Here is a 25,374-nt window from a genome sequence, read left to right on the forward strand (position 1 = left end):
CATATACACATACGTGTGCTGCCACAGGCCTCCCTCAGGCCCTCAGGTTCCACGTCCCTGAACACGTTCCTCTGACCTTCCAGTGACCTTCCTTCCATGTCTACACCTTGGAAAGGCACGGCTAGACCCCATAAGCTCTGACTCGATGTAAGGAAGAATTTTCTGACACTTAGACCTCTCTGCAATGGAGCCGATAGTCTAGAGAGCCCACCACCACTGGAACTATTCGGAGAGAGGCGAGTCACCCAACAGGGATGCTCAAGAAGAGACTCGGGATGTTTCCAACGCTGCAACTCCAGGGAATGGCCTAGCTCCCAAGCTCAACTCCCAGGCCCGCCCTCAGCTCAGCGCCAGGCCCTGCTTGCCTCTCATCTTCTACAGGATTAAAACTCAAGCATTGTCAGACTGGATTACATGCCACTCCCACTATTCTTTCTCCAGTTACTAGCCACTGTGTTTTTGCTCAAACTGTTCTCACCACCTGGAATACCTTTTCCCTTCATTTACATGGCAGCCTGTCAAAATCACCCCACCCTCCAAAGCCCGGATCAAATGCCACCTCCTAAAGTCACAGCATCATAGAAAGTGAGAGCCAGCAGAGCCCATGGAGATCGTCCAAACACCCTCCTCCGTTTACAGACGTGTTCCCTCCCACCCCCGCCCCACCAAAACACACTGAAGACTGCATATTTCAGTGATTCGGCCAAAGTTAGTGCCGGGACTATGATTCAAACCCAGTCATTGGTACTGATTCCAAATTTCAACACATCAGAACCCCCGTCTCTGGCCTGCCAAGCCCAGAAGAACTAAAGCATTTTGCTTATGCTTCTCTGCCATAACACTTACGTATCTGCTTGCTGTAGTGTTCACGAGAAGATATGAAGACAGCTTAGGAAAGAGCTCAATAATTGGAGTTACTCCTGAGCTTAAATGTCACCTCTGCCACTTCCTATCTGTGTGACTTTGTACAAATTACTTAACCTCTCTGAGCCTTGGTTTCCTCAGCTCATATGGCATCTTTTCAGACTCTCTCTACCACCCTAACTAATGTCATTACCCCACTCATGTCACCATTTTTCATTGCTTCTATCACATAGTGAAATCATCTTGTTTACTTATGTGGCTGAATATTAGATCATTTAATAAGCAAAACAAGAAAAGATTAAACGGAGTGATAAGTAGGTAATATTATTATCACCGGGGTCAGCAAAAAACATTTTTTTTTCCTCTAAAGAGCCAGAGAGTAAATATTTTGGGCTTTGAGAACCATATGGGCTCTCTTGCAACTACTCCACTCTGCCATTGTAGCGTGAAGGCAGCCATGAACAGTACACAAATAGATGAATGAGGCTGTGTCCCAATAAAACTACTTACAAACACAGGCAGGAGACCAGATTTAGTCTGCAGGCCTTAGCTTGCCAACCCTTGGTTAACAGGAACACTTTTTTTTTTAAAGTCTTCATTGAAAGACTTTATATTGTATTTGGTGATATTATATTTGAAAAATATAACATCTCTTACACACAGCTGCTTTGGCAGACAATATAAAAATTTAAAAAGACCTACCCTACAACCCAACACTTCCTCTCCAGCTCTGTTCCCTAGAGACCAATCACACAAGTGTCTGAAACTCTCACCCTGGGACAGGCCGCAGGACGGGAGCACCGTCAGAAACAGTGCAATGCACACATCACAGGGGGACACTCATACGACAACATGCTATTCAGCAGGGCAAGAGGGCTGAATTAAGCTTCAGATATCTTCATGGAGACAAACACCAAGCAGTCTTGAGTGAAAAAATACTCTGTAAAGAAATATGTTATACAATATGATACAACTGAATTCAATTTTAAAATGCTCACAAAACAATTCTACATACAGCTTATGGATATATATTCTAGAAAAGTATGAAGGAAACTAAAATCACCAGAGGTGCCTTAGAGGAGGTGACGGTGAGAGTGGTGGTCACAGGGGCCAATGGCTTTATATTGTTTTATTTCTTTTCAGTAAAGAAAGCGAACAAAAATGACACAAATTTGAACTATTAATTTATTACTATTTATTATTAGTTCTGGGTAGTGAAATTGTCCTTAATATGTTATCCTTTATTTTTAATGTACATTTTAAAAGTAGCTTCCTCGAACACAGGAAGTTCATTAGACGTGCTTTTCATTTATAATTCCTCAAGTCAAAAGAGTTCAATTTTCATCACTTAGATTTTGACTTGTTTTCCTATTTTCTAAGTGCCTTTTGAGACACAATTCTTTTTTTTCCCATTATCGTTTTGACTCTGTAGCTCCTTAAAGTATTGCTAGAGTCCAAAAAAAAAGGGGGGGGGGTCAATGTCTGACTGAACAACATGTAAAGAATTTAAACAATTTGAGCTAATCGATTTTCATACGCTGCATTTGAATTCTGTACTGATATCAAGATACTAACTGCTGATCTCGGGTGGACAGATGTGCTGTGAGGAATTTCAAGAACTGCTATTGTGTCTGGAAGGAAGCTTCAGAGTTAAACTGGCTCTAAGGTAAGTTCCTTCCCTCTCTAGCCCTTAGTTGGGGTTGGGCTTAGACTTAGACAAGACGACCTAATAAGTAGACTCTTGTGTCATCAAATTCCTCTTGCTTCCCCTCCAAAACCACTTCAAAGATTCCCCTGGCACATTGTTTTCAAAACAAAAGAGAAGGCAAGGGGGCGGCTGGGAGTGGTTCCTTGTGGGCAAGTGGAAAGTACTGCCCTGGGGCGGGACAGGGGAGTTTCTGAGCACCTGCTGAGCTGAGGCTCCTCGCCTGCAAACCAGGGCCACACCCAGCTCCCAGGGCGCCCAGACATGACATGGGGGCTGGAGAAAGGGGAGCCATTATCCTTACACAACATTAGCACAGGTACACTACATTTTCAAAGTGCTCTTTGTTTTGCTATGTACAACTAGTTTCTTTTTGGTTATAGCTGTACAAGATAGCATATCTCAATTGTTTATGTATTCTAAAACAACATACAAAAATGCGCTTGGCAACATAATTGGCTTTTCTGTTTAGAACCTTGAATGAAGGCATATGATAAATATAAAGGCCTGTTTTCTATAAGCCCAGTCATTCTAAATAAATCTTTGAACTCGCTCACTATCTATCATAGTTCTGTTTATTTATTGCCAGCTATCTTCTCCACACTGGTAATTGCTTTCTCCTGGCAGTAAGAAATTTATATGCCCTGTTTTGCCCAAATATTACAGTTCACATACAATAAAAACACTAACTTGACTATGATTCCTCTAATACCTATGGGGAGAAACATGGGATGGGCCAAGGATAGAATTTCAGTTTCAATTTTACATCATCTGGCTATTGTCAGTTCAAGTTTATTTCAATGGAAGAATTTGAGGCACTTCTGAGGTTAACATTTATGAGCTCAAATAGAAAAAAAAGGAGAGTTAATTCACTGAATTTGAAATACTCTATGGACATAATTTAGAACTACAGTATGCATGCTTTTTCTCAGCTGACTTACAGGATGAAAACAACAGTTTAAACCTTTCAAGTTTGATTTGTATCTATTTAAACATTTTATTAGTTTAGCTATCCATGCATTGTTCCTTGAGTGAGAAAAGTGATGTGAAAATTCTTACATATTTTATAGAAGAGGTAATTAAAAGAGATCCTCAGCCAGATTCCTACGGAGGTCAGTGCAAGCTTGGCCTAATTAAAGTTTATAGAATTTGGCCTGTATTACATGCAAAAAGCAGATACTATTTTGTTATAGTTGCAAGTCTGACATTATTTAATTATAGTTCAAAGAAAAGCATAAACAGAAAATAGAAAAGACACTCTGTATTGCATGGTTATTATTTTGTGAGTGATTTTTACTGACACTAAGGGCCATGAAAGGAAAGAATGAATTGTTTACCGAGTCGTCAGAGGCCCGTGACAGTTCCATTTATACAGACACTATAACCCGCAGTCCTGAGAGCTGAAGTCGACAGGAACAAAAAAATGTCATTTTCAGGGCTGATCTAAAGGAAAATTACAAGCTGCATCTACCGAAAGGTAACATTATCAATATACGATCCACATGGACAGTTAAATGACAAGTTAACTAGTTCTTCACTGAACTGAGCACATGATGTGACTACCCCCATCACTGAGCAGAGAACTACCAGCTGTAAGCACAGTGGTGAATTATCCCAGGACAGTTTTGTGTCACTTGAAGACTCAAAGGGCTGGAAGCCTACCTAAATCGTTATCCACTTTCCATGTCAAAATTATGCTCATTTCATTCCAGAGAGGGAAATCTTCCTGCAAAGTTTCTAGTGAGTAAGACAAGCTCTGCATTTATACAGAACAGATCCTAACAAAAATATTTTCAGTATAAAATCCTCCTCCATTTGGTCCTCAATCAGTTCCTTAATCAGTTTATCTGTTCCTCATCAGAGAAAACAAGTACAACCCCAGTTAGCACTTAGAAATCTTTAAAGATTCTCTTCTTCAGCCTCTACCCTCCTCAGTGACAATTTTTTACCGCATTTCAAGGCTTTTCCAAAAGCCAGGGTCTGATAGTACCACTGTTTTCTGTGTTATTACATGCAGGTAGACTTTCCACTCTAAAGTCCATGGTAAACCGCAGCTTCTAGAACCTCAAGGGTAAAGGTGAAGAGGTCAGAGAAGAAGTCAGCCTCCTCCCGTCCCAGAGAAAAGAACGATTTACACTCCTCACAACTGACAGGTAACACTTTTGAATAAAACATACGCCTTATCATCTTAAACATATTCAACTGGGGCCAGGCCCCAGTGCTGAGCTCATGACCAAATCTGAACCATTTGATGCATATTTCAAATGGCTTGGAACTAGGCCCAGTAACAAAGCAGGACGATAAGCATCCTTCCCTCTGTGGTGACATGGCATTGTTGTCCTGTTCCAGGAGTGGCCTCCACGAGCAGCTAAACACACCAGCCAACATCTACTGGCAGAAAGGCCTTTTTCATGCCAAAAGCACAATAACTGCATTTGGCAGACACCCTACCACATTCACATGGGTGATGGTAAATAGCTCTAAGGAGGTTAACTCACCGAGTTATCTGCAGCGGTTAACAAACACTCGCCCTGGCAGGCATCTCATATAGGGTCACACTCAAAGTTAGCTGTTATGAAAGATTCTATCATAGCAACAGGCAGAAGGTCGGGGCTTCAACCTTTGACATTCAACCCGAGACTGCAGTGTGATCATGCAGCCTTCCAATGCTCTCTTTCCTCCCCCAGACTTGCCGCTGCACCCTCCTAGAATCTGACTCCACGATACACAAATTCCCAGACGCATCCATAAGCTATTTACAGAACCTGAGCTGAGTGCACTGCTTCTGCTGCAGCTGTAAAATCCCCCACAAAACTTGTACCCACCAGGCCAGACATAGGGCTGGCTTCTCCCCGTTCCCCAAAGCACATCCAGGCTTACTATTTGGCTTTGGGAGGCACTTCCTGCTGCCCTGAAGCTCAGGCCACGATGTCTGCCACCTGCCACCATTCTTCGAGCGTGTTTCCTACCAGGTAACAGACCCACATACACTGACGGCTCTGGCACCTGGCTCCCCATTCTCACTCTTAACCCCAAGCCCTGCCCCCAGTGTAGATGATCACAGCCCATGTAAACATCCATTCTAATATATTAGACGCTCACTTGTTTTACTGTCTCAAAGCAAAACACTGTCCCTCCACTACAATTAACTAACCCAAGGTCATAGCCAAACCCTAGACCTTGACATCTAGACTTGTTTCATCTAAAATGCACAATTCTCTGACCATAATGTACCGATCTCCAGTTATCTTCCACCATTCTTCACACTAAACTTTCTCTTTAACTTACCTAAGACCACCAGTGTCTTACTCTCTACACTTACTTTTTGTCCTTAGCTTTCTCAGGCCACCCATTACTCTTCATTGTTTTCTTCCTGTAGCTTCTACGGTACCACTCTCCTTGTGTTCCTGCTGTCATTACAGATGCTCCTTCTCAGCAGTCCCTGGACGCGTCTCCTCTACCCAGCTGCCAATGTGGGAGCCCACAGGGGCTCCCTGGTAACCTTCTTCCTTCTTCATCGACACCGCTACATATGCAGTGTGACCAAATATGGTGAATGTTTAAATAAAAAAACATTATGACAATAAAAGGCACATTGCCATTAATCCCCCTCAAAATACTCCCCCTCACTTTGAACACACTGATCCCATCATTCTTGCCACTTTCTGAAGCAGTTCTGGAAGTCCTCTTTCATGAGTGTCTTTACTTGTGCTGTTGTGGCTGCCTCGGTGTCCCAAATTGATTTAAAACATTTACCTTTCATGGTCATTTTGACCTGGGGGAAGAGCCAGAAGTTGCAGGTGCCAGATCCGGTGAATCAGGTGGATGAGGACACAGCGTAATGTTTTTATTTGACAGAAATTGCTGTACCAGAAACGATGTGTGACACAGAGCATTGTCATAATGGAGGATGATTTATGATACATTTTAAACCACACTTTCTCTCAACGGTAGCTCACACCTGACTGACTGCACCGAACAAGTTGAAACTTGTCACACACGGTTACTAAGGTTCCATGCGCTGCTTCCCATATTAAAGACCCCTGCCTTTCTGTTGGATGGCACACAGCAGCAGCATTCACCGTATTTTGTGATCACAATGGAAAGGCTCCATGTCACATATCACTTCTGGTATGTGGCAATTGCTGTCAAATAAAAACATTACGCTGTGTCCTCATCCACCTTATTCACTGGATCTGGCACCATGTGACTTCTGGCTCTTCACTAAAGTAAAACTGATTCAGGACATCGAGGCAGCCATGACAATGTAACTGAAGACATCACGAAAGAGGACTTCCAGAACAGCTTCAGAAAGTGGCAAGAATGATGGGATAAGTGTGTTCAAACTGAGGGGGGGTGTTTTGGGAGGGATTAACGGCAATGTGTCTTTTACTGTAATACATTATTTTAAATCTAAACATTCACTGTATTTGTTGCTCACATCGCATACATGACCTCACCCTCTCACTCAATACTATGGCTTTAAATCCTCTATATACACCGATAGCTCCCAAACTCCTCACCCCTGCGTTCCTGACACACATCCAATTGTCTTCATGAAATCTCCACCTTGAGGGAAACTAAGCATCTCACACTGAACATGGCCAAAACAGACCCTGCTTCACCCCAAAAATCTGTTCCTTTCCTCATCGTCCTCCTCCCCATAAATGGTATGACCATCGCCAAGCTGCTCAGGCTGAAAACCTGTGGACTCCTAGGCTTCCTTGACTACACAATTTCTTTTTTTTCACATCTAATCCATTCAGCAATTCATTTTTCAACTGGCTATTGAGAAGCTCTGATGTGCCAGGCACTGTTCTACTGAGATAAAGTAGTAAACAGATATCAAAAAATTCTTTCCTGCCTGAAAGTGGCATTCTAGTAAAGGGAGAGAGCAAATAAGCAGACAGGGAAATACACAGACTGTCAGGTGACTAGTTCTACGGGGAATAAAAAAGCAGGGAAAGAGGTGAGGGGATGCTGGCGTGGCGGGAAGATGTGACAGTAAATAGAGCAGTCAGGGAAGGCGGGATTGTGAAGACAACATCTGAGCAGGAAGCACAGTGGCTGAGGAACTGTCACGAATGTCTGGAAGAGGAGAATTTGGGGCAGGGGGTCCGGCCAGTGCAAAGGTCCTGAGGTGGCTGTGAGTCTGGCAGGTTCATCAAACAGCAAGACCAGTGTGGGTGGAGCACAGGGAACACACAGCAGAAACGAGGGCTCAATAATACAGAGCCTTGAGGCCACTCTTAGAGTTTAAATTTGGAATGAGATGGTCTGAAGCCAAAGAACGACAAGGTTTAACTTATGTTTTAAATGGCTCATTCTAGTTCTGTGGAGACTAGATGCAAGGGGACCAGTGGAAGTGGGAAGACCTGTTGGAAGGTTATTATCACCCCAGTGGGAGATAATGATGGCTTAGACCAAGAGGTTGGCTGTGAACATAGTATAAAGCAGTAGGATTCTAAATATATTTTAAAGGTAGACACACAGAATTTACAATAGTCACATCCTGTTGACTCCAAGTATACCTCAACTCCATCTGCTTCTCCACTGCCAGCCCAATTCCACACCCTCACCAGCTCTTGCCTGGACTGGTAACTGTTGACCTGGGCTCCGTGCTTCCGTTCTTGTCTTTCATGGCCTCCCACTGCATGTACAATGAAATGTACCCTCCTTACTGTTTCCGGCAGAGTCCTGAATGACGCAGCTCCACCCGCCTTTGTCAACTCATCTCATTCTGACCTTCCCTTTGCTCACCAAACTCTGCAGCCTCAGGGTCTCTGCCTGAGCTCTTCCTCTGAGAGGACCCCGCCTCTCCCTCAGCCTCAGGCCCCAGCAACAGTGTTAGCTCCTCCTGGACACCCTCCCAGAGCGGCCCCTAAATGAGCACGCCTGTCACCCTCTATCACAGCACCTTTAGTAGCTCCTTCCGAACACTTACCCATCTGTCACTTGCCGTCTACGTGCCCTATCCAGGTCACAACCATCCCATCACAGTCATAACTGTCATCTGTCTGGTTGTTCATTATGTACTTAGAGCCCAGAACTCAGTCAGGCACCTTGTACGCACTCAGTAGACACTTGTTTATAGAAAAGAATGAATCCGTCCTCCCTTCATCCCTTCCTTTCCCCTCCCCTCTCCGATCTAGAGCCCAGGACTTCCAGCTTCCATAACAGCCCCTCATGTTCCTGACTGCCTTGTCTTTTGATGTCACTCACCCAACACCTGACCTTGGATTAACCCAGATGTCTATCAATTCTGCCCCAACATTTAGGCCAAAGAACACAACTGTGAGGTTTAGAGAAGCGATGACAATATAATAGTCTCCAACTGCTGCTGGACTAATACTGCCCAGGAAACCGCCAGTCCGTGACTTCTCTCACCCACTCCATCACTTCTTTCATACTCCTCACCCAGGTTCCCCGAGTGAGCTCTCAGCAGAAAACAAGTCAGGAGGCAGGTCCCCCTTCGATTCTTCAGCCCTACCTCTCCACTACAACCCCATACGTCCAACACATCTTTGTATCCCTTCAGTCATGCATGGAATCCCTTCTTTAGTCAACCTGCCCCTCCTGTGCTGTGGAACTATCACTATGCGCTTCTCAGGGCTTCGTTCTATCAGTGACCCCTTCTCTTTTGTAGATATGTCCGACTTCTCCCTTTCTTCTCAGTCTTTTACCATCAACATTTGGACATTTCAGGTCTTCTCCTGCTTACATGATTCTTTCTAGGTACCATCACCTCTCTCTTAACCTCTCATATACAAGCTTATCGAAAGAGTTGTGTCCTGGAGACACATCACCTCCCATTCAGGAAGCAATGCAATGCAATCTATTTTACAGCCTTTACACCCCACTGATCTTGCTTTAGTCAAATTGCCGATCACCTCTTTGGAGTAAAATGTAACAAATAATGTCCCCATAATACATATTTACCGAGTACTAACTATCTGACAACTACTGCACTAAGAATTGTTTATAGCTCATATTCATTGTCTTTTGTTACTATGGTTTTCATAACATAACATTCTCCTTAATTTTCTTCCTACTTCTTTCGTTACTTCAAGTTTCCTTTGATCAACTTCCAATTGCACTGCACTTCAATCCTTTTGTCTCTTTTCTTTTATTCATTCTGCCCTGGATGAGCTCATCCTTGCTCGTGGTTTTAATGACCTTCCATGTTGATCATTCTCAGAACTTCTGCCAGCCCAGGTCTCTCTGCTGGGTTTAAGGTCTGTATATCCTACCACCTACTAGATATTTCCATTTAGATGGCCCATAAGCACTGCAAAAGTAGCATCTCTAAAATAGAAATATTCCTCCTGGGTATCCCCCTCCACAGCAAGTAACCCAGCTAGTTATATTACAATCTCAATCCCTATAATGCCACCATTGTCTCCCCAGTTTCCCAAGCGAGAAATCCAGAAGTCACCTGTGACTTCTCTTGCTTGCTCTCTCTCACACAGTAACCCAACATCTGACAGGAAAAAAAGAAAAAAGGAAAAAAGAAAAAAAAACCACTTATCTAATCAGCCTCCGTCTTCTCTTAATTCTACCTTTTAAGTCTCTCAAATGGGACGTAGGATTCACTTGAAGTTGTTTCACTGGGATCCATTAAATTCAACCCAGAGCATCTGGGCCTGAGCGTCTCTCCATTACTGAAGGGTAGAAGGCAAGGTTGAAAAAAGAAACTATAAGGAGACGTTCCTGTCTTTCAGAAAGCGACATATGCTCAGTTGCAGCAGCACAAAATTAACTCTTACTCTTTAGTGACAGGTCTAAATAAATTCCCCTGCCTGCAATTTGGGCTGTATGAGAACACGAGTTATTTATTAACATATAAACTCCAAGTCTACTCGACAAGCCCTTATGCCTCCCCATCACTGAAGTAAGAGAACGCAGCGAAGGCCTTACAACTCAAGACAGAAGACTGGACAGACACGTTTACCTCCTCTCCCTCCCACAAAACCTACTGAAATGACAGGAAATGGTACAAAAGGAGACAAATATATACCGTGATGAAAACAGCAAAGGGGGTGGGAGGAACGGCTGGCAGAGTCTGAACAAGAGATTTAAACAGATTTCTCCAGGACAAACTGCGAATGGGACTTGATTAAACCACAGCCGAGGAAGCTGCAGCTGTTCTAAGGGCCCCGGGGAGGCTGCAGATGTGGTGCTGGCAGACACAGAGGACAGCAGTGGCTGTCAGGTAGTAACTACGCATCACTAAACACCTGCCTAAGGAGCAGTTGAGCTGAACAGCACTTGTCATTCCCCAGAGTTTAATGAAAATAAAATCACATTATTTGCACTATATATTTAATCAGAAAAGAGCTTGCTAAAGAAACTGAAGATTTGTTCAGGGTGGAAAATAGCTTTTAATGTTGGGGGAGGTCATAAGTTCTCAATCAGGTCCTCTTATTCTTGCATGTGGCGGGTATGGGGTAAGATGGGGCCCGTCTACCGCCATCCAGGCACCCATCCATGTATTCATGCATTCAGTAACACTTAAGCTGAGTAGCTACCATGGGCCAGAGAACAAGGCGAAGTTCCTGCCTTTGTCAATTTCCAGTGGAGGTGGAACACACACAATATAAGTAAACAAATAAATAAATGAGGTCATTTCAAAAGTGAAAGGGCAATAAAAATAAGAGAGTAATATGACTCAGCACGACTGTGAGCACGCGTGCATGAGAGAGCACATGTGCATGTGTATAGCGCTCCTTCAGCAGCCTGTAGCAATTAAGACTGGCGATATCAGTCCTCTGCTCAAAACCTTGCAAGCCTCCCCATTTCACCCAGGGGATAAGCTGACGGCCTTGCTCCAGCTCATAAACTGTAACACCCTCCCCACCCTGCCCCGGGATCACTCTGCTGCGGCCCCCCAGGCCTCTTCTGCTGTTACCTGGGGACACCAGGCGTGCACACATACTCCTGCCTTTGAGGGTGTGTCACATGACTAACTTCCATACCTCCTTCAGTCTTTGGTAAAATGTCACCTTCTCTGTCACACACACCCGGTTATCCTATTAAAACTGTGACTTCCAAAAAAAAAAAAAAAAACTGTGACTTCCATGGCCTCCTCACTCTCTGCCAGCTGGCTTTCCCAATCCTCTTTTTCCTGCTCTACTATAACATTTTCTCACAGCACTTATCAATTTCTAATATACTATAAAAATATATGTTTATCGTATTTATTCCTGTTCGTCTCCTCTCCCTGCTAGAATGTAAAATGCATAAGACCAGGGGCCATTGTCTTGGTCACTGACTATCCCAACCGCCTGGGACAGGGGCTGCCGCAGACCATACATTTTCACCAAATGAACACTGGATGGTTTAGTGCAATGTGGGTCTGGCAAGCCCACAGTAAGGGCTGTGGGGTGAAAACGAAGAGAGATGCTGTGAAACCAGACAAACAGCCAGCCTGACTGGCGCCCCTGAATAAAGCCGGGGCGGGGGGGGGGGGGGGTCTTAGAAAGGTGAATGCAGAACAGCGGGAAAGCAAGAGAATGTCTGCTCAGAGACACAGCTGAGAAGCAGGAGCCATCAGGGAAGCAGACCAGTCTCCAGGTGACAGGCACCGGTCTGAAGCTGCTCAGAGACCAGCCGTACACCCCAGCAGTGGACACTGCTCACCATTATGAGTATGGAAAATCCCAGGGGCAGTTCAGGTGACCAGCTGTGTATTTATCATGCCGAGTAAGACTTCCGTGTAAATGACAGTGCCTATTGGTAAGTCAAATAACTCTGTTTCTAGCTAAACTCTCATCCACATCTGGGATTTTTTACCACCTGCTCTTTATTTTATATAACAAATACAGAGCATAAACTGATAAAACCATGCTTTATCATTACTTATACAACAAGGTAAATCAATAATTAATTAATCTATTATTTGCTCTCACTAATGAAACACTTTTCCTTTCTACATAAATCACTAATTACCAATAACTTGCTAAATAAGACATCTTAACATATCAGGCAAATCCAGAAAAGCAAATTATGATAAAAAGGAAAGTAAGTGTTCATATAAAGTCTAACTTTGAAGATCAATGAGTTATTATTTACAGCATTTGCTTTCAAGGTTTCCTTTTTTTTTGGTTTGTAAGTACAGCAAATACAAAATCTAGAAACACGCCAACAATTACTTCAGGAACACTTACTAGGAATTAACATAATTCACTGTATACTTTGTCTTTAGTTCAATGGTACATCTGGTTATCTGAAGAGCTTGAAAATAGTAACTGTGTCCAAGTGATACTCCGCTGACTGAAGTATTAAAATATTGTTCTCCCCATCCCTACGCCCATATAATACTTTTAGCTTTCTTTTCTTTTTCTTCCTCCCTCCCTCCCTCCCTCCCTCCCGCCCTCCCTCCCTCCCTCCCTCCCTCCCTCTCTCTCTTTCTCTTTTTTCTCTTTTCTTTTTTTTTTTACTTCCAGGTTTTTTATTATGACCAAAGCCACTATAAACATCCATGGTACATGTTTCCAAGTGCCAGAGTTTCTAGTCTCGGGTATATAACTGGGAACAGAATTGAAGAATCATAGGATACGTACATGTTCAGCCTTAGTAGGTGATGCCAAACTTCTTCAAAGTACTTATATAATTTATGCTCCGTTCACAATGTATAAGAGTTTCCATTGTTCCACAGCATTTTCTACATTTGAAATGGTCAGACCATTTTTATCAGTCTGGCGGGTATGTAAAAATATTTCAATGTGGTTTTACTTTGAATTTCCCTCCTTACTCATAAGGTTGAGATCCTTACATATTTTTAATGACAATTTGAGTTTCCCCTTTCGTGAAGTATCTGTTTTAGTCTTTTGCCCATTTTTTTCTATTTTGTGTTTGTTACTAATTCATAAGTGCTTTGTATATTTTTTATATTACTTTTATCACTTGATTTTGTTGCCAATAGATACTTTACTTCCTTCAATACTCAAGCCTAACATCTTCTAAATCAATTCATCAACCATGTTATCCATAATTCATGATAATTTTATTTAGGAGGAAAAGATATATGTTATATAAAAGGGAAATAATGTGACCCATAGAATGGAAAGGCAGAGAAAAGAAAGGAACAAAATTAGAGAATTTAAAAATAAGAAAAAAAATTAAAGGGAATAGAAATTTACCCCCAAAATACTCATTTAGAATTTTCCTTCTAAAAATATCTTTTTTCTTTTTTTCTCTTTCAATTACAGTTGACAGTCAATATTATTTTATATTAGTTTCAGGTATACAGCACGGTGCTTAGACCTTTATTTAATTTACGAAGTGATTCCCCCAATTAGTCTAGAACCCACCTGGCACCATGCATAGTTATTACAATATTATTGTAATATTATTGACTATATTCCCTATGCTGTACTTTACATACCTGTGACTACTTTGTAACTACCAACTTGTACTTCTTAATCCCTTGGCCTTTTTTATCCAGCCTCAGACCCCCTCCCCATCTGGCAACCATCAGTTTATTCTTTGTATCTATGAGTCTGTTTCTGTTTTGTTTGTTCATTTATTTTGTACCTTATGACTCAGCAATCCCACTACTGGGGATTTACCCGAAGAAACCCAAAACATGAATTCAAAAAGATATGCACACTCCTATGTTCATCGTAGCACTATTTACAATAGCCAAGATATGGAAGCAACCTAAGTGTCCATCAATAGATGAATGGATAAAGAAGAGGTGATATGTATATACAATAGAATATTACTCAGTCATAGAAAAGAATGAAATCTTACCATTTGTCACAACATGGATGGACATACAATAGAGGGTATTGTGCTAAGTGAAATAAGTCAGAGAAAGACAAATACCACACGATTTCACTTTTATGTGGAATCTAAAGAACAAAATAAATGAACAAACAAAATAAAAAGAGGTTTTTACCTGTGCAATAAGAACAGAATTTTTTTGCAGACTATTCCCTAAAATGAATTTTAAAAACAATTTGGGAAGGGTATAGTAGTTCTCTTTCACAAATCACTGATTTCATGAAGATTTTTTTTTTCATTCACGAACGTTTAAGTAGGCAGAAATGCAAACAACAGTCCTTAAAGCTCCACAGGCCGGATAAGCCCCGAGGTGTGTATTTTCTAGAGGGTGTTTCATTAGAAGTGCTCCTCTTCACAGGTGATTTCAAGGGCATCCGATTACTATCAACGTTGTGAAACTAATTCCCAAAGGCCACACCCTAGACTATCTCTCCTGACCTAAAAAGGATATACAATGAACACTTACAATAATTTTTCTAAATAGAACCCATTTTAATTTACAGTAGTTTAAAAATAGATAGTGCTACTTCTAAGGAAGGTAGAAAATCAGTATAATTAAACCAGTAACAAAGAAATGTCAAAATCAACAAGAAACTGGGCATCCAAGGTGGCAGGGAACTTTAAGCCTGCAAGTTAAATGCTGTATTGCTTGTGTCTGTCTACAAGGTGCTGTATGATGTGATGGGAGGGGACACCCGAAGAAAACAAGTATCGTACCAGCACTCAGGAAGCTCAAAACCTGGTGAAATCAGTTACCCTTTTGCATGCTTTGAAAATCCGGCTCCAAAAACCTGTGTCTTTCTGTTCATTTAGCCCTAATCTCTCCTTAATGAATGGATCACAGGAGTAAGTGGTTTGAGATAAAAATAGGAATAAAATAATTGTGGAAAAAAAGAGATCAGGAGAGATGGAACTGTATTATGTCCACACTTGTATGTTTTATTTAGTGAGGGGACTCCCACAGAAGATGCTCAGATATTGAGAATTCCCCTGAAAGCTTAATTCTCACATAGGAACTTGTATAAGATACAAATCAAACTGCTCACAGTCCTTACATGAGAAGGAATGTATTTGTAGAAGCACAAGAAAAGGGGGTGAGAGGGTGACACTGAACCACGGTGTTGGTTACCTCAGTGGATGGCACGGTAGAAGTGGAGAGGATATCATAACTTCCTTCCTGTGACTTGTTACAACGAGCATGAATTATTTCTATAATTTAATAGGACACCCATGGTATCCATGAATTAAATGAGATGGTTCGTAAACTTCTTGGCAAAATGTCTGACACCTAGTAATAGTCATTATGTAACTTACGACAAAAACTGAAAATCTTCTAGGTCTCAATTAGAGACGATGCTGAAAATGCAATAATAATTTTCTCTATATTTCAAGGTTTTTTTCTTATGCTTTTCTTATGGCTCTCAAAGTATGGTCAGGTAGTTCCTGACACATTTTAGGAGGTCCTTAGGTCTAAATTATTTTCATCATCTGTTTTTTGGCTTTGTCACTCTCATTGTGTCACGAGCATACCTGGGGCATTCTCACAGGCCACAGGTTGGCCGATACCACAACAGACAAAATGCAGAAGGAGATATAAGACTAACTGTCTCCTATTCAGCTGGATACTAATGTCACTCTTCTCACAAATTCTCTTTGAAAAAGTTATTTTTCATAAAAATGTTATTTGTGTTAACATGTAATGTATTTATAATTGTTATTCTGAAATGAATAAATACATATTTTTAATATTCTGCTTTAGTTTCTAAAATAGTAACTATCAGTATTTTAGCACACACAAACAAATGTTTTGGGATCCTTAGTCATTTTAAAGGGGTTCTGAGACCAAAAAAATTGAGAACCACCAGTAGATATTAGCATCTATTTTTAATTGAAAAAAAATGTAATAAAACTATACCTAATATTTACACCTTTCCTTTTCACTTAACAATATGTCTTGGATAGTAATGGTAAGAAAGCAACACTAACTGAGTATTTACTATCCACGAAGTCTGTAAAGGGAGGTACCTAATCAGCCCCTGTACTTCTGATGGAGAAGGTTGACAGACCACACTCTCAGAAATACTCATTAGCCATATCACTTTGAACAAGACCTATGTCCAGGGTTGGTCTTATAGAATTAAAAGAGTTTATATTTGCAAAGTACTTAAAATAAAACCTACAACACAGTAACTTTCTAGAAATGTTAATTAGCATTTAGATGGAGTCTGAATGGAGTTATCCCGAGTACAGCTGGAGTTAGAAAAGAAGGTTCAGGACTTGTGGGTGGGGGGATGGGGGCATACTTCAAATTTTGGGAGTCAGGGAGATGAGGAGAATCTAGCCAGGAAGACTATGAGATTTTAGAACTAAGAGAACATGGTTTCCTAAAATCAAGTCAATAAAATGTTTCTAAAAGGTTGTGAAATGGAGTATTACGCAGCCATAAAGAAGAAAGAAATCTTACCATTTGCAACAACATGGATGGACCTAGAGAACATTATGTTAAGTGAAATAAGTCAGAAAAAGAAAGACAAATACCATATGATCTCACTTATATGTGGAATCTAAAGAAAAGAATAAGTGAATGAACTAATCAGAGACAGTTTTGGAAACATGGAGGAAAAACAGAGGGTTGCTAGAGGGGCGGGGGGGTGGGGATAAGGGGAAGGTGAGAGGTTTTGGGAACGTACAGAGGGATAGTGGATGGGGGGAGGGGGTTTCATACAGTGTGAGGGATATAAATGATAAACGTCTAAGTTTTGAAGAAAAAAAAAAAGGTTGTGACGGTCTGTGTCAGATGAAACGACAGGATGTTCAAAGAGGTAGTACTGCAGAGAGTAAAACCATAAAGAGGGGGAATGGCTCCGACGTCGGCAGAAAACTACAGAAAGGTGGTGAAACAGAAAGGTCATAAAGTCTGAGAACTTATCTTCAACTTTCAAAGATGCTGTAGATTTCAGGGAAGAGAGGCAGACAATGCTCTGGAAGCATTTACAGGAAACAAGGAGGACCACAGCCCCACCTCAGGGCCGCCAGTCTCCTCTCACTCCGGCCCTTCCAACAGGACCGCAGCAAACCTTGTCATTCATAAATTCTTCAGATCGGGACACTTCTCCAGGGAGCCCCATGCAAGCTCCCTCGGCCATCCTGGTCCCAGGGCAAGGTTCTAGTGGAAACTGATAAATTCCAGGGGTGCTGAGAGGCCCACTTCCACGGTAGGGGGAGCTCACACCACTAACAAGTAGAGTGAATAAAACCCGATGTCTGCCTTGAGCAGATCCAGTTTTTCAGGATTCTCTACACCAGTAGCTCGTGATGGGGAAGAATTTTGCCCACAAGGGGATACTTTGCGATGTCTGAAGACATTTTTGGTTCTCACACTGGGGAGTGACAAGGGGGCAGACAGCTCCTGGCATCTAGAGAGCAGAGGCCAGGACTCCTGCCAAACATCCTTCCACGCAAGGATGGCCACCCCCCACACCCAAGAGGGATGTGGCCCCGAACGTCAACACTGCCAGGAGTGAGAAGCCCTTGCCCAAATGACCTGGGTCAGGAGGAGCTCGGGGTCTTTCCTGCAGGCAGACAATCCCCCCCACACAGTTACCTACACCAGCTCTGATGGGGTACAGCTACAGGCCAAAGCAAACAGTCGGCCTTAGGAGTCTACTCCAAAGCGACTCAAATAGGACCAGGGAAAGACAGAGGAAAAGCGTGAGTCTAGTTAAATGGTAAAAGTTGAAAAGAAAAAAGAAACTGTGTCATATATCAAATGTTAAAAGGCACAATTACCCAACATGAGAACAAGTAAACAGACTTTTCTTTAAATTTAAGAAAGCAGAAAATGCAACCCTTTTCATTTTGAATAACAAATAACACCTTACATGAAGCTCAAAAGCTACCATGCTCTCGTAGCCCTACCGACTGCCAAAACATTCCTGCAGTAAGTTGCTTCCACGTTCTTGATTGCAAAAGGAAGCTAACTGAAGTGACTTTTTTGGGAAATATCCTGGGACTTCAAAATAATTAATGTGTTGCTTTAAAAAATGAGAAGCCATGAAATCTTGACATCAAGGAACTTATGTGTCCTTACCTCATCAATATTTCACTTACAGTATCAATACTTTATTAGACCCATAATCATCTACAGCTGGACTTCCCGGAATTTCCTTTCATTCATTCTCTTCTGGGATATCTCACCAAGTAACCATTTTCCCTAACTTAAGGGGTTTCCAGAGAAATTTTTTAGAGAGTCGCCGCTCCACATGGAAGGCTTTCTGACTCCAGCATTTCTATTTCCACTTTAAAATCTACTTTGGGAAAATTCCAAGCAGCGCACGGGGGAGAGGGTGGTTGGGTTGTGTCCTAATGAGAAAGCAGAGCTGCCTGCCCAAAACCTTTATCAGCAAGCTGCCCGGAATCCAGTGTGCTCCTTTATCAGAGGAAGCTTCCCAGCAAGGCGGTTTATGAGCATGTTGTCAGAGCAGCAACCCCTTGTGAAGTCCCCGTTTACGCCTGGCCCGTGACCTGGGAGGAGTCGGGCATCCTGCAAGCCGGGGACCAGCTGCAATCGTATCAGAGACACAGAGAGGCTTCTCCACCTCCCATCCTCCTGGGTACCGGGAGTTTCGGAGGGAAAGAGCACATCTCCCCCATGTCTGACAGTGTCCTTCCCGGGACTGGTACAACAGCATAGCCCATGTCTACTGGACGCTCCACAAACTCGGTCAAAAAGCAACATGTATTGGTATTCTAGTAATATGGCATTTCTTTTAGAAAAGTAACCCAAAACACATACATATAGATACAGACACACACACACAGAAATATGTGTGTTCTGTGTAGAGAAAACAGAGATTGCTTGACTGACTGATTGATTCGTTTAAGAGAAAGTAATAAGGAGTATCCCAAAACGACCACCGGAGGATGGGCAAACACATGAAGGCATCGCAGAAAAAATAAGGAAGAGGAACGTACGCATGTCTCCCACAGACCAGGTCTGATCACATGATCGCATTTCATTCTGCTTCAATTAACCTTTCAGGTAAGAATCATTATCCCCAGTTAATGGAGGACGAATGAAAAGCCCATGAATGGAAAGTGAGTTGCCCTGGGTGACAGAGCTAATTCACATCCAGCTTTTCTAACTCCTGCCCAGCATGTATTCCACTGCCTCCCAGACTTTCCCCAAGAACTACATTCGGACTAGGTCAAGAAGTGGAATTCTCAATATAAAATAATGTGAAACAAACACCAAACCATAATAAAGATGTATTGGTTTTAATAGTGTGAAATTTTATATGTATATACTGAAAATGATGATTATCAGAAGGAAACTGATAGAAAAAACCCTGGAATTAAAGTTATCTGAGTTCATTTTTCCTATGGAATTGGAAAATATACATAATAAAGTAAATCACCAAAATCTGCTCCTCCACACATGCGTGTTCCCAGCTAACTAAGGATCAGAAGAGGCAATGAACATAAAACACCTTGCAAAAGGCTGGGTGCCGCTGGGCCAGGTGAAGACAGAGACATACCCTGTCCTTCCTAACATTCTCAGCTTTTTCAGAGCCAAAGGGATGGGTAATTCCTTTGGTCTGTCAAGAGACAAAATTTCTGCAAGTTAAAAAGCTTGAGGGCAAGTTCGTGTCGCTGCAGAAATCTCCTTTTCTTAAAAGTAGCTCATATACTTTATCGCAAACATTCTTTAAATTCTTCCTTCAATCAAAAGAATCTACTCCTGAGAGCCCTCTGCCCTCTGAAGGTGAGCATCTATCACCTTCAGTCAAATAAAATTACTTCAGAATCTTCCTCCGCTTGCTCCTGTCCTCCGGTCTGGGGACACCACTGCTGTCCAATGGAGTAGCCAGAACCCAAGCATGGGTCTCCCTTGGAGCTGAACACTATGCTACAACTTGCAGAAATAACCAGGTGGCCTGGAGTGCAGGTCCCTGCCTCCACAGACTGGCTAGGAATTCACCCAAGTAACTGCCCTTCTGGAGACAAACTGAGAAAGGACTCACCAGGTTTACATAGTCCTGTTCTCAAACCCAAAGCTCAGAAGTGGGCAAGATGCCACTTTATCTTGCCCCTGGGCTCTCCCACTTTTATAATGGGCAGTTACCTCCTCTCCTAATCCAGGAAGATAGCAGAAGGATGAAATGTTGACAAAGGTTTTCTGAAATTATTTTTAAAAAGAAAATGACTTATAAATACAGTTGACACTGATGTCAATTTCTTTATGAAAAGTATTTCTTATCTAAAAAAGTAAATGTGGAAGTAAAAGTTCCTCAGTGGGTTTCCCTTAAAACCACTGTTTTCATTTAAAATTACATAATAAAAACAACCTTCCTTGGTTTTCTTTCACTTTAAAACTACTTCCTCTCTTCCTATGTTGCCTACAACAAATAAAATATCCTGATTCAAGAATCTAGGAAAATGCTTGAAATGACTACAATAAGATCAGATCAGAATATTATTAAATTTGAGGGCAGCAATTTGATCCATAGTTTATTCAATTCTTCTTAACAACTAAACACAAAAAACATCAGTTAGCTAAGATGGCTGATCCCATTCTTGGCTTCTGGCTACAGTCCTGAGGTTTAATAATAAGGATATCTACTGAGATTTCTTTAATATGCTAGTCACTCTATTAAAAGCTTTGCATGTATTATCTCATTTAATCTTTGCAACCATCCTAAGTAGTAACTATTATTATTATTGTATTGTTATTGTTACCGTCATTCTACAGATGAGGAAACAGGGCACAGGAAAGTTAAGTAACTTGTCAAGATGACTCATGTAGTAAGTTGGGAGCTAGAGCTGAACCCCACGTGGAATGGCTGCAGTGCCCATAGGACCAGCACACCTCACTGGTACGCCCTGCTATGGCCATTCAGTGGGCCCCACCCTCTCTGAGTCTGGTGCACTACCACTGATCCCAAACAAATTCAGACTCACATCTCTCATCATTTTCACTGCTTCCCTCGTCCTCCCGAGTCTTCTGGCACACATTGCTAGCCTTCTTTTGATGTAGACCAAGACATTGGTATCTCGTCCTGAAAAGGGTGATATGAAACACCAAAATTAAGAACAAAACAAGAGCTTCCAGCTGAACAGCAAGGAGAAAAACAGGGGCCCATGTGCCACGCCCACCAAGGAAAACCTCGGAGAGGACAAAACCTGCTCCCAGCTTCTCCTCCAGCGCCAGCCGTACTGACGGCTTCACTGGCAGAACGAATGCACGAGGGCAAAGTCAAAGTGCTGAGACTTCCAGAGGTCAACTCCCGGGACCCATCATCTAACCCATGCTTTTGAGTTAGGATGGTGAATGTTTGATCAATAAAGTCATCTGCACAAAGAGCTGGGAAAACGCATGCACCCACATCGCATGGGTGTAGGAGCAGGAGTCCCACATCCCTCCAGGGTGCACGCTTTCGGGAGGACGCCAGAGGCCAGTCTCAGGCTGCATCCTGATGAACCATTTTTTTTTCCTTCTGACATTCAGTCTAGAGAAGCCTCATCTTGAACTTCTGTTTTATATTATTCTTTCTCTAACACTAGTGACATCATAATCATCTCCAGGTCCCCAAAGCAGTCGATTTTAGATGGCAATATAACACATTCCAGATATGACAATAGAGTATGCAACAAAATGAAAAACTACCCTAGTGTTAGAGAAAGCACTGACAAGCTAAATAGTTATAATAATAGTCACCAAAATGGCCCTTAAAAAGTACATTAACAACTTCGTATCTTAATCTTTTATGTAATTATATGTCTTTTTGGGTATGTTCCCAGGCCAGTGAGAACATGCATGTGCTTAATCCTCAATAAAATTACCATGTTTGAGAAAAATATGACACACCTGTTATAGATTAAGTACATGTATAATATGTAGCTATTAAAAGATGTTAAGACTAAAGTCCTAACATTTCAAGTTTTAAACAATGAGAACAAGATGTGTGCTGAATATCTGCCAAGTACCTACAAATTATTTTAAAGATGTGATTATATTTTGGGGGTAGATCTAGGCAATAGGTTGAAAGAATTTAATTTATAAGAGAAAAGAAATAAAGAAAATTTCTTAAGTTATATTACAGGTTACGTAATTTTATATATTAATCCTTATTTAGTTTACAAAGTAGACATTTACTAATATGTCTTCAAAGTTCATTGTTATACATATTTTTTTAAAGCAAGATACAGATGGTGATTAGAGATTTGATCAACACAGACTCAATGCAGAATAAAAATAAAAACCTGTGTATTAATGGGTTGTATGGAGCCGCTCATGTATACACAGGCCATAAGGCAAAGATTCAGCTGCACCTTAGTCATAGGGACTAATGCACTCAGTTTCTGCACCAAATCCAAGTTTAACACTAAAATATAAGTTTATCATCTCAAATATATACACTCCTACTCTCCAAAGTGGCAGGAGCAAGAAATGAAGTGAGAGAAATTCCACCTTGAGGAAATAACCCAAAGTTAGGTTGGATGATGAAAACACTCCCTCTCATGAGGATCACTAAATTTCTGCTTAACCAACAAACCGAGAAGTCAGGGGGCTGGGGGAATTCCAGAAACGATTTTGTTGTTTTTATACCATTCCCCCAAAATATCACTGACTCTCTCAGCTTAGTGTACTGAAGTGAAAGGTCTCATTTTAAAGAGTGATATTAAAGAAGTCATTATTTTTTATGTAAAAAAGATAAATAATTAGGAATGTATGGCTCTTTTGCTCTGGAAGCCAGTACCAAAGGTTCCTAAATAAGAGCTAAATACTGAGACAATCACCAATAACTGTTATATCTTTAATTGTCCTATTTCAGCCTAAGCTGTAGAAGACCCATAAGATAATATTAATACTGATTGATAATATTAACACTAATTTAAGTCCTGTTTCCCAATTAGGACTTAAAATTCATGGAGCAGAGAAGCTAATGATAAACAGAAATATATAAGACTTATGGGGAGAAAGAAGGTTACCACTAAAGGTTATTACCATTTATTTCTGGAATTAGGACTCTATGGGCAGAAAGAGAATATGAGTGTCAATGTGAAGAGTAACGCAGCTATAAGCTCATTATGTACAGTGCTCTTACAGGAAGGAAAAAATGCGTAAACAAAAAAGCACAACCAGGATTTATTCCCATCTAGGAAAATGATATATTGAACTGGCCTGAAAATTTGCTCGTATTAATCATGTTACAGTTCTGATCCCACATGTCGGCCGGAGGAAACCTTACTGTGTTGGGCTTCATACTGCGATCCGTGATGCTGTAGCTGCTGGGAACGCCGGTAACAGCCGTCCCCAGCCTTCAGGGCCTGCTTAAACAGCTTCTCTGCTTCAGCAATGGTTGTCGCTTCCTCTTCAGCCAAGAGAATATAAGCAGTTGCACACCTGTCCATTCAGATAAGAGCTGTCATCAGTTCCAAATTCAAGAACATTGTAGCAGCCATGGGAGTGCATGCAGAAGGGCGAGGAGTTAACGTCAAAACATGCAGAGTGGCCGCCTGGTTCATGCACCCCTGGTGTAGTTGTTGACACAAAATAATGGTACAAAAGAAATGTCTATATTTCAGCTCGAGAGGGAGGATGCACAGTGTTAGGAGCGTGGCTCACACGTGGACTCTGCCCCTTCTCAGTGTGTCACTTCGGGAAGTTATTCCTCTGCCTCCCTGACGGAGAATAGCATGGCCGCTCTGTGGCAGCGTTGTTGTCAGGTTAAGTAAGCTGATGCATGGAAAGTGCGCAGTACAGTCGCCAGCAGGTGGAACATGCTCAGTACATGTCAGCTACCGATGGCAGTGGCAACAGCGGCATTAAATAGCTCCCCCGACACTCACAGGTGCAGGGACTATACACACGTTTCCTTCTGTTACTAAACATAGTCTCTATTGTCAAACACAGATTCAGTAAATCAAGGAAATTACTCATTGGAAAAAGCAATGCTTCTCGTTACAGTGAGCACAGGTTTTCTATGTCCGAGAGGCACACTGGAGAACCCATGGGCAGTGTTATTTCTGAAGAGCTCACCATTGTACTCAGCCTCAGCAGCAAACAAGAGTTATACCTCATGCCTTCGACAATAACAGCTCCACCTGTTGCTTTGTGTATATTAAGCACTGTACCAGGCACTTAACATATATCGTCTCATTTAATCCTTTCAACAACCCTTTAAGGTAGGGAGCAAGAAAGGACAAACAGTTCACTAACGAACAGGGGGAGCTCTTGGAAATTTAAACCTTCCACACCCTATAAGAACAAGCCAACTGCCCAAGAAAGGGACTATACTAGGGAAACGCTGAGGCCGGAGCCAACCGCAGAGGTCCTCAGCTGCAGGGACCCCTTTGCTTTCCTTCTTCTCCACTGCTTCTCTGTGGTCACTTCCCTACTTAACAGAATCTCCATCAGACCACAAGAGAGAAAATAAACAGAAAGTAAAATGAAATGTCACTTTTACTATTCATAAACCGCAGTGGCCAGCTCGGACAACAGGCTGAACTTACGGCTCCTGTGAGGTTTGGGGTTACCAGCTAATGCTGGCCTTGAGGGGGGGTCTTGTAAGTTCTTAGCCAATCCTTCTGCTTTCAGGCAGGACTGATCAATGGGGCTCTACATGGAATGTGGTGAGGTCGGGAGGAAAATGCCCAGGAAAAATGCTGTCAGCCAATTACTATGGAGGGCAGTAGATATGATTTGCAAAGAATAATAATGATGCTGAAACTGCCCAGTGATTCACTAGAGAAAATAACTGGGATCGGCACCAGGAAGCAATACTTAAGGCTTCAGGGGCCGACATCTAAATATGGGCCAAGGGTAATGAAGTGAAAACCGAGATTATAATTCTGAGTGGCAGATACAGTATCAGAGGAATTAGCTATAAGATTATAGTCGGCGGGCCGGAAACTCAAGACAGGTCAGGGCCAGCTTGCTTACTTTGTTTATTTATATTACAATAGTATCTTAGGAGAGGCAGAGTAGCACTACTGGCCAAGAAAACATACATCCA

The 25,374-nt window shown here is 41.9% G+C and overlaps 1 protein-coding gene across 14 annotated transcripts in view; it reads right to left on the bottom strand.

Annotated features, from left to right (window-relative positions):
* ST7 (suppression of tumorigenicity 7) overlaps window positions 1–25,374 on the bottom strand; it is a 253,061-nt gene that overhangs the window by 62,626 nt on the left and 165,061 nt on the right. For all 14 annotated transcript variants that reach the window (XR_016021958.1, XM_074315679.2, XM_074315681.2 and 11 more), the window contains 2 exons: window positions 23,608–23,762; window positions 21,317–21,414 (listed from right to left, as the gene is read on the bottom strand). Coding sequence is in view for 13 of the 14 variants with exons in the window: in XM_074315679.2 (XP_074171780.1) it covers window positions 21,317–21,414; window positions 23,608–23,762 (253 nt within the window). In the remaining variant the exon portion in view is untranslated. The remainder of the gene's footprint in view (window positions 1–21,316; window positions 21,415–23,607; window positions 23,763–25,374) is intronic.

Source organism: Rhinolophus sinicus, chromosome 8 (genome assembly GCF_057876585.1).
Source record: "Rhinolophus sinicus isolate RSI-liver-muscle chromosome 8, RSI-T2T, whole genome shotgun sequence".
Taxonomy (NCBI): Eukaryota; Metazoa; Chordata; class Mammalia; order Chiroptera; family Rhinolophidae; genus Rhinolophus; species Rhinolophus sinicus.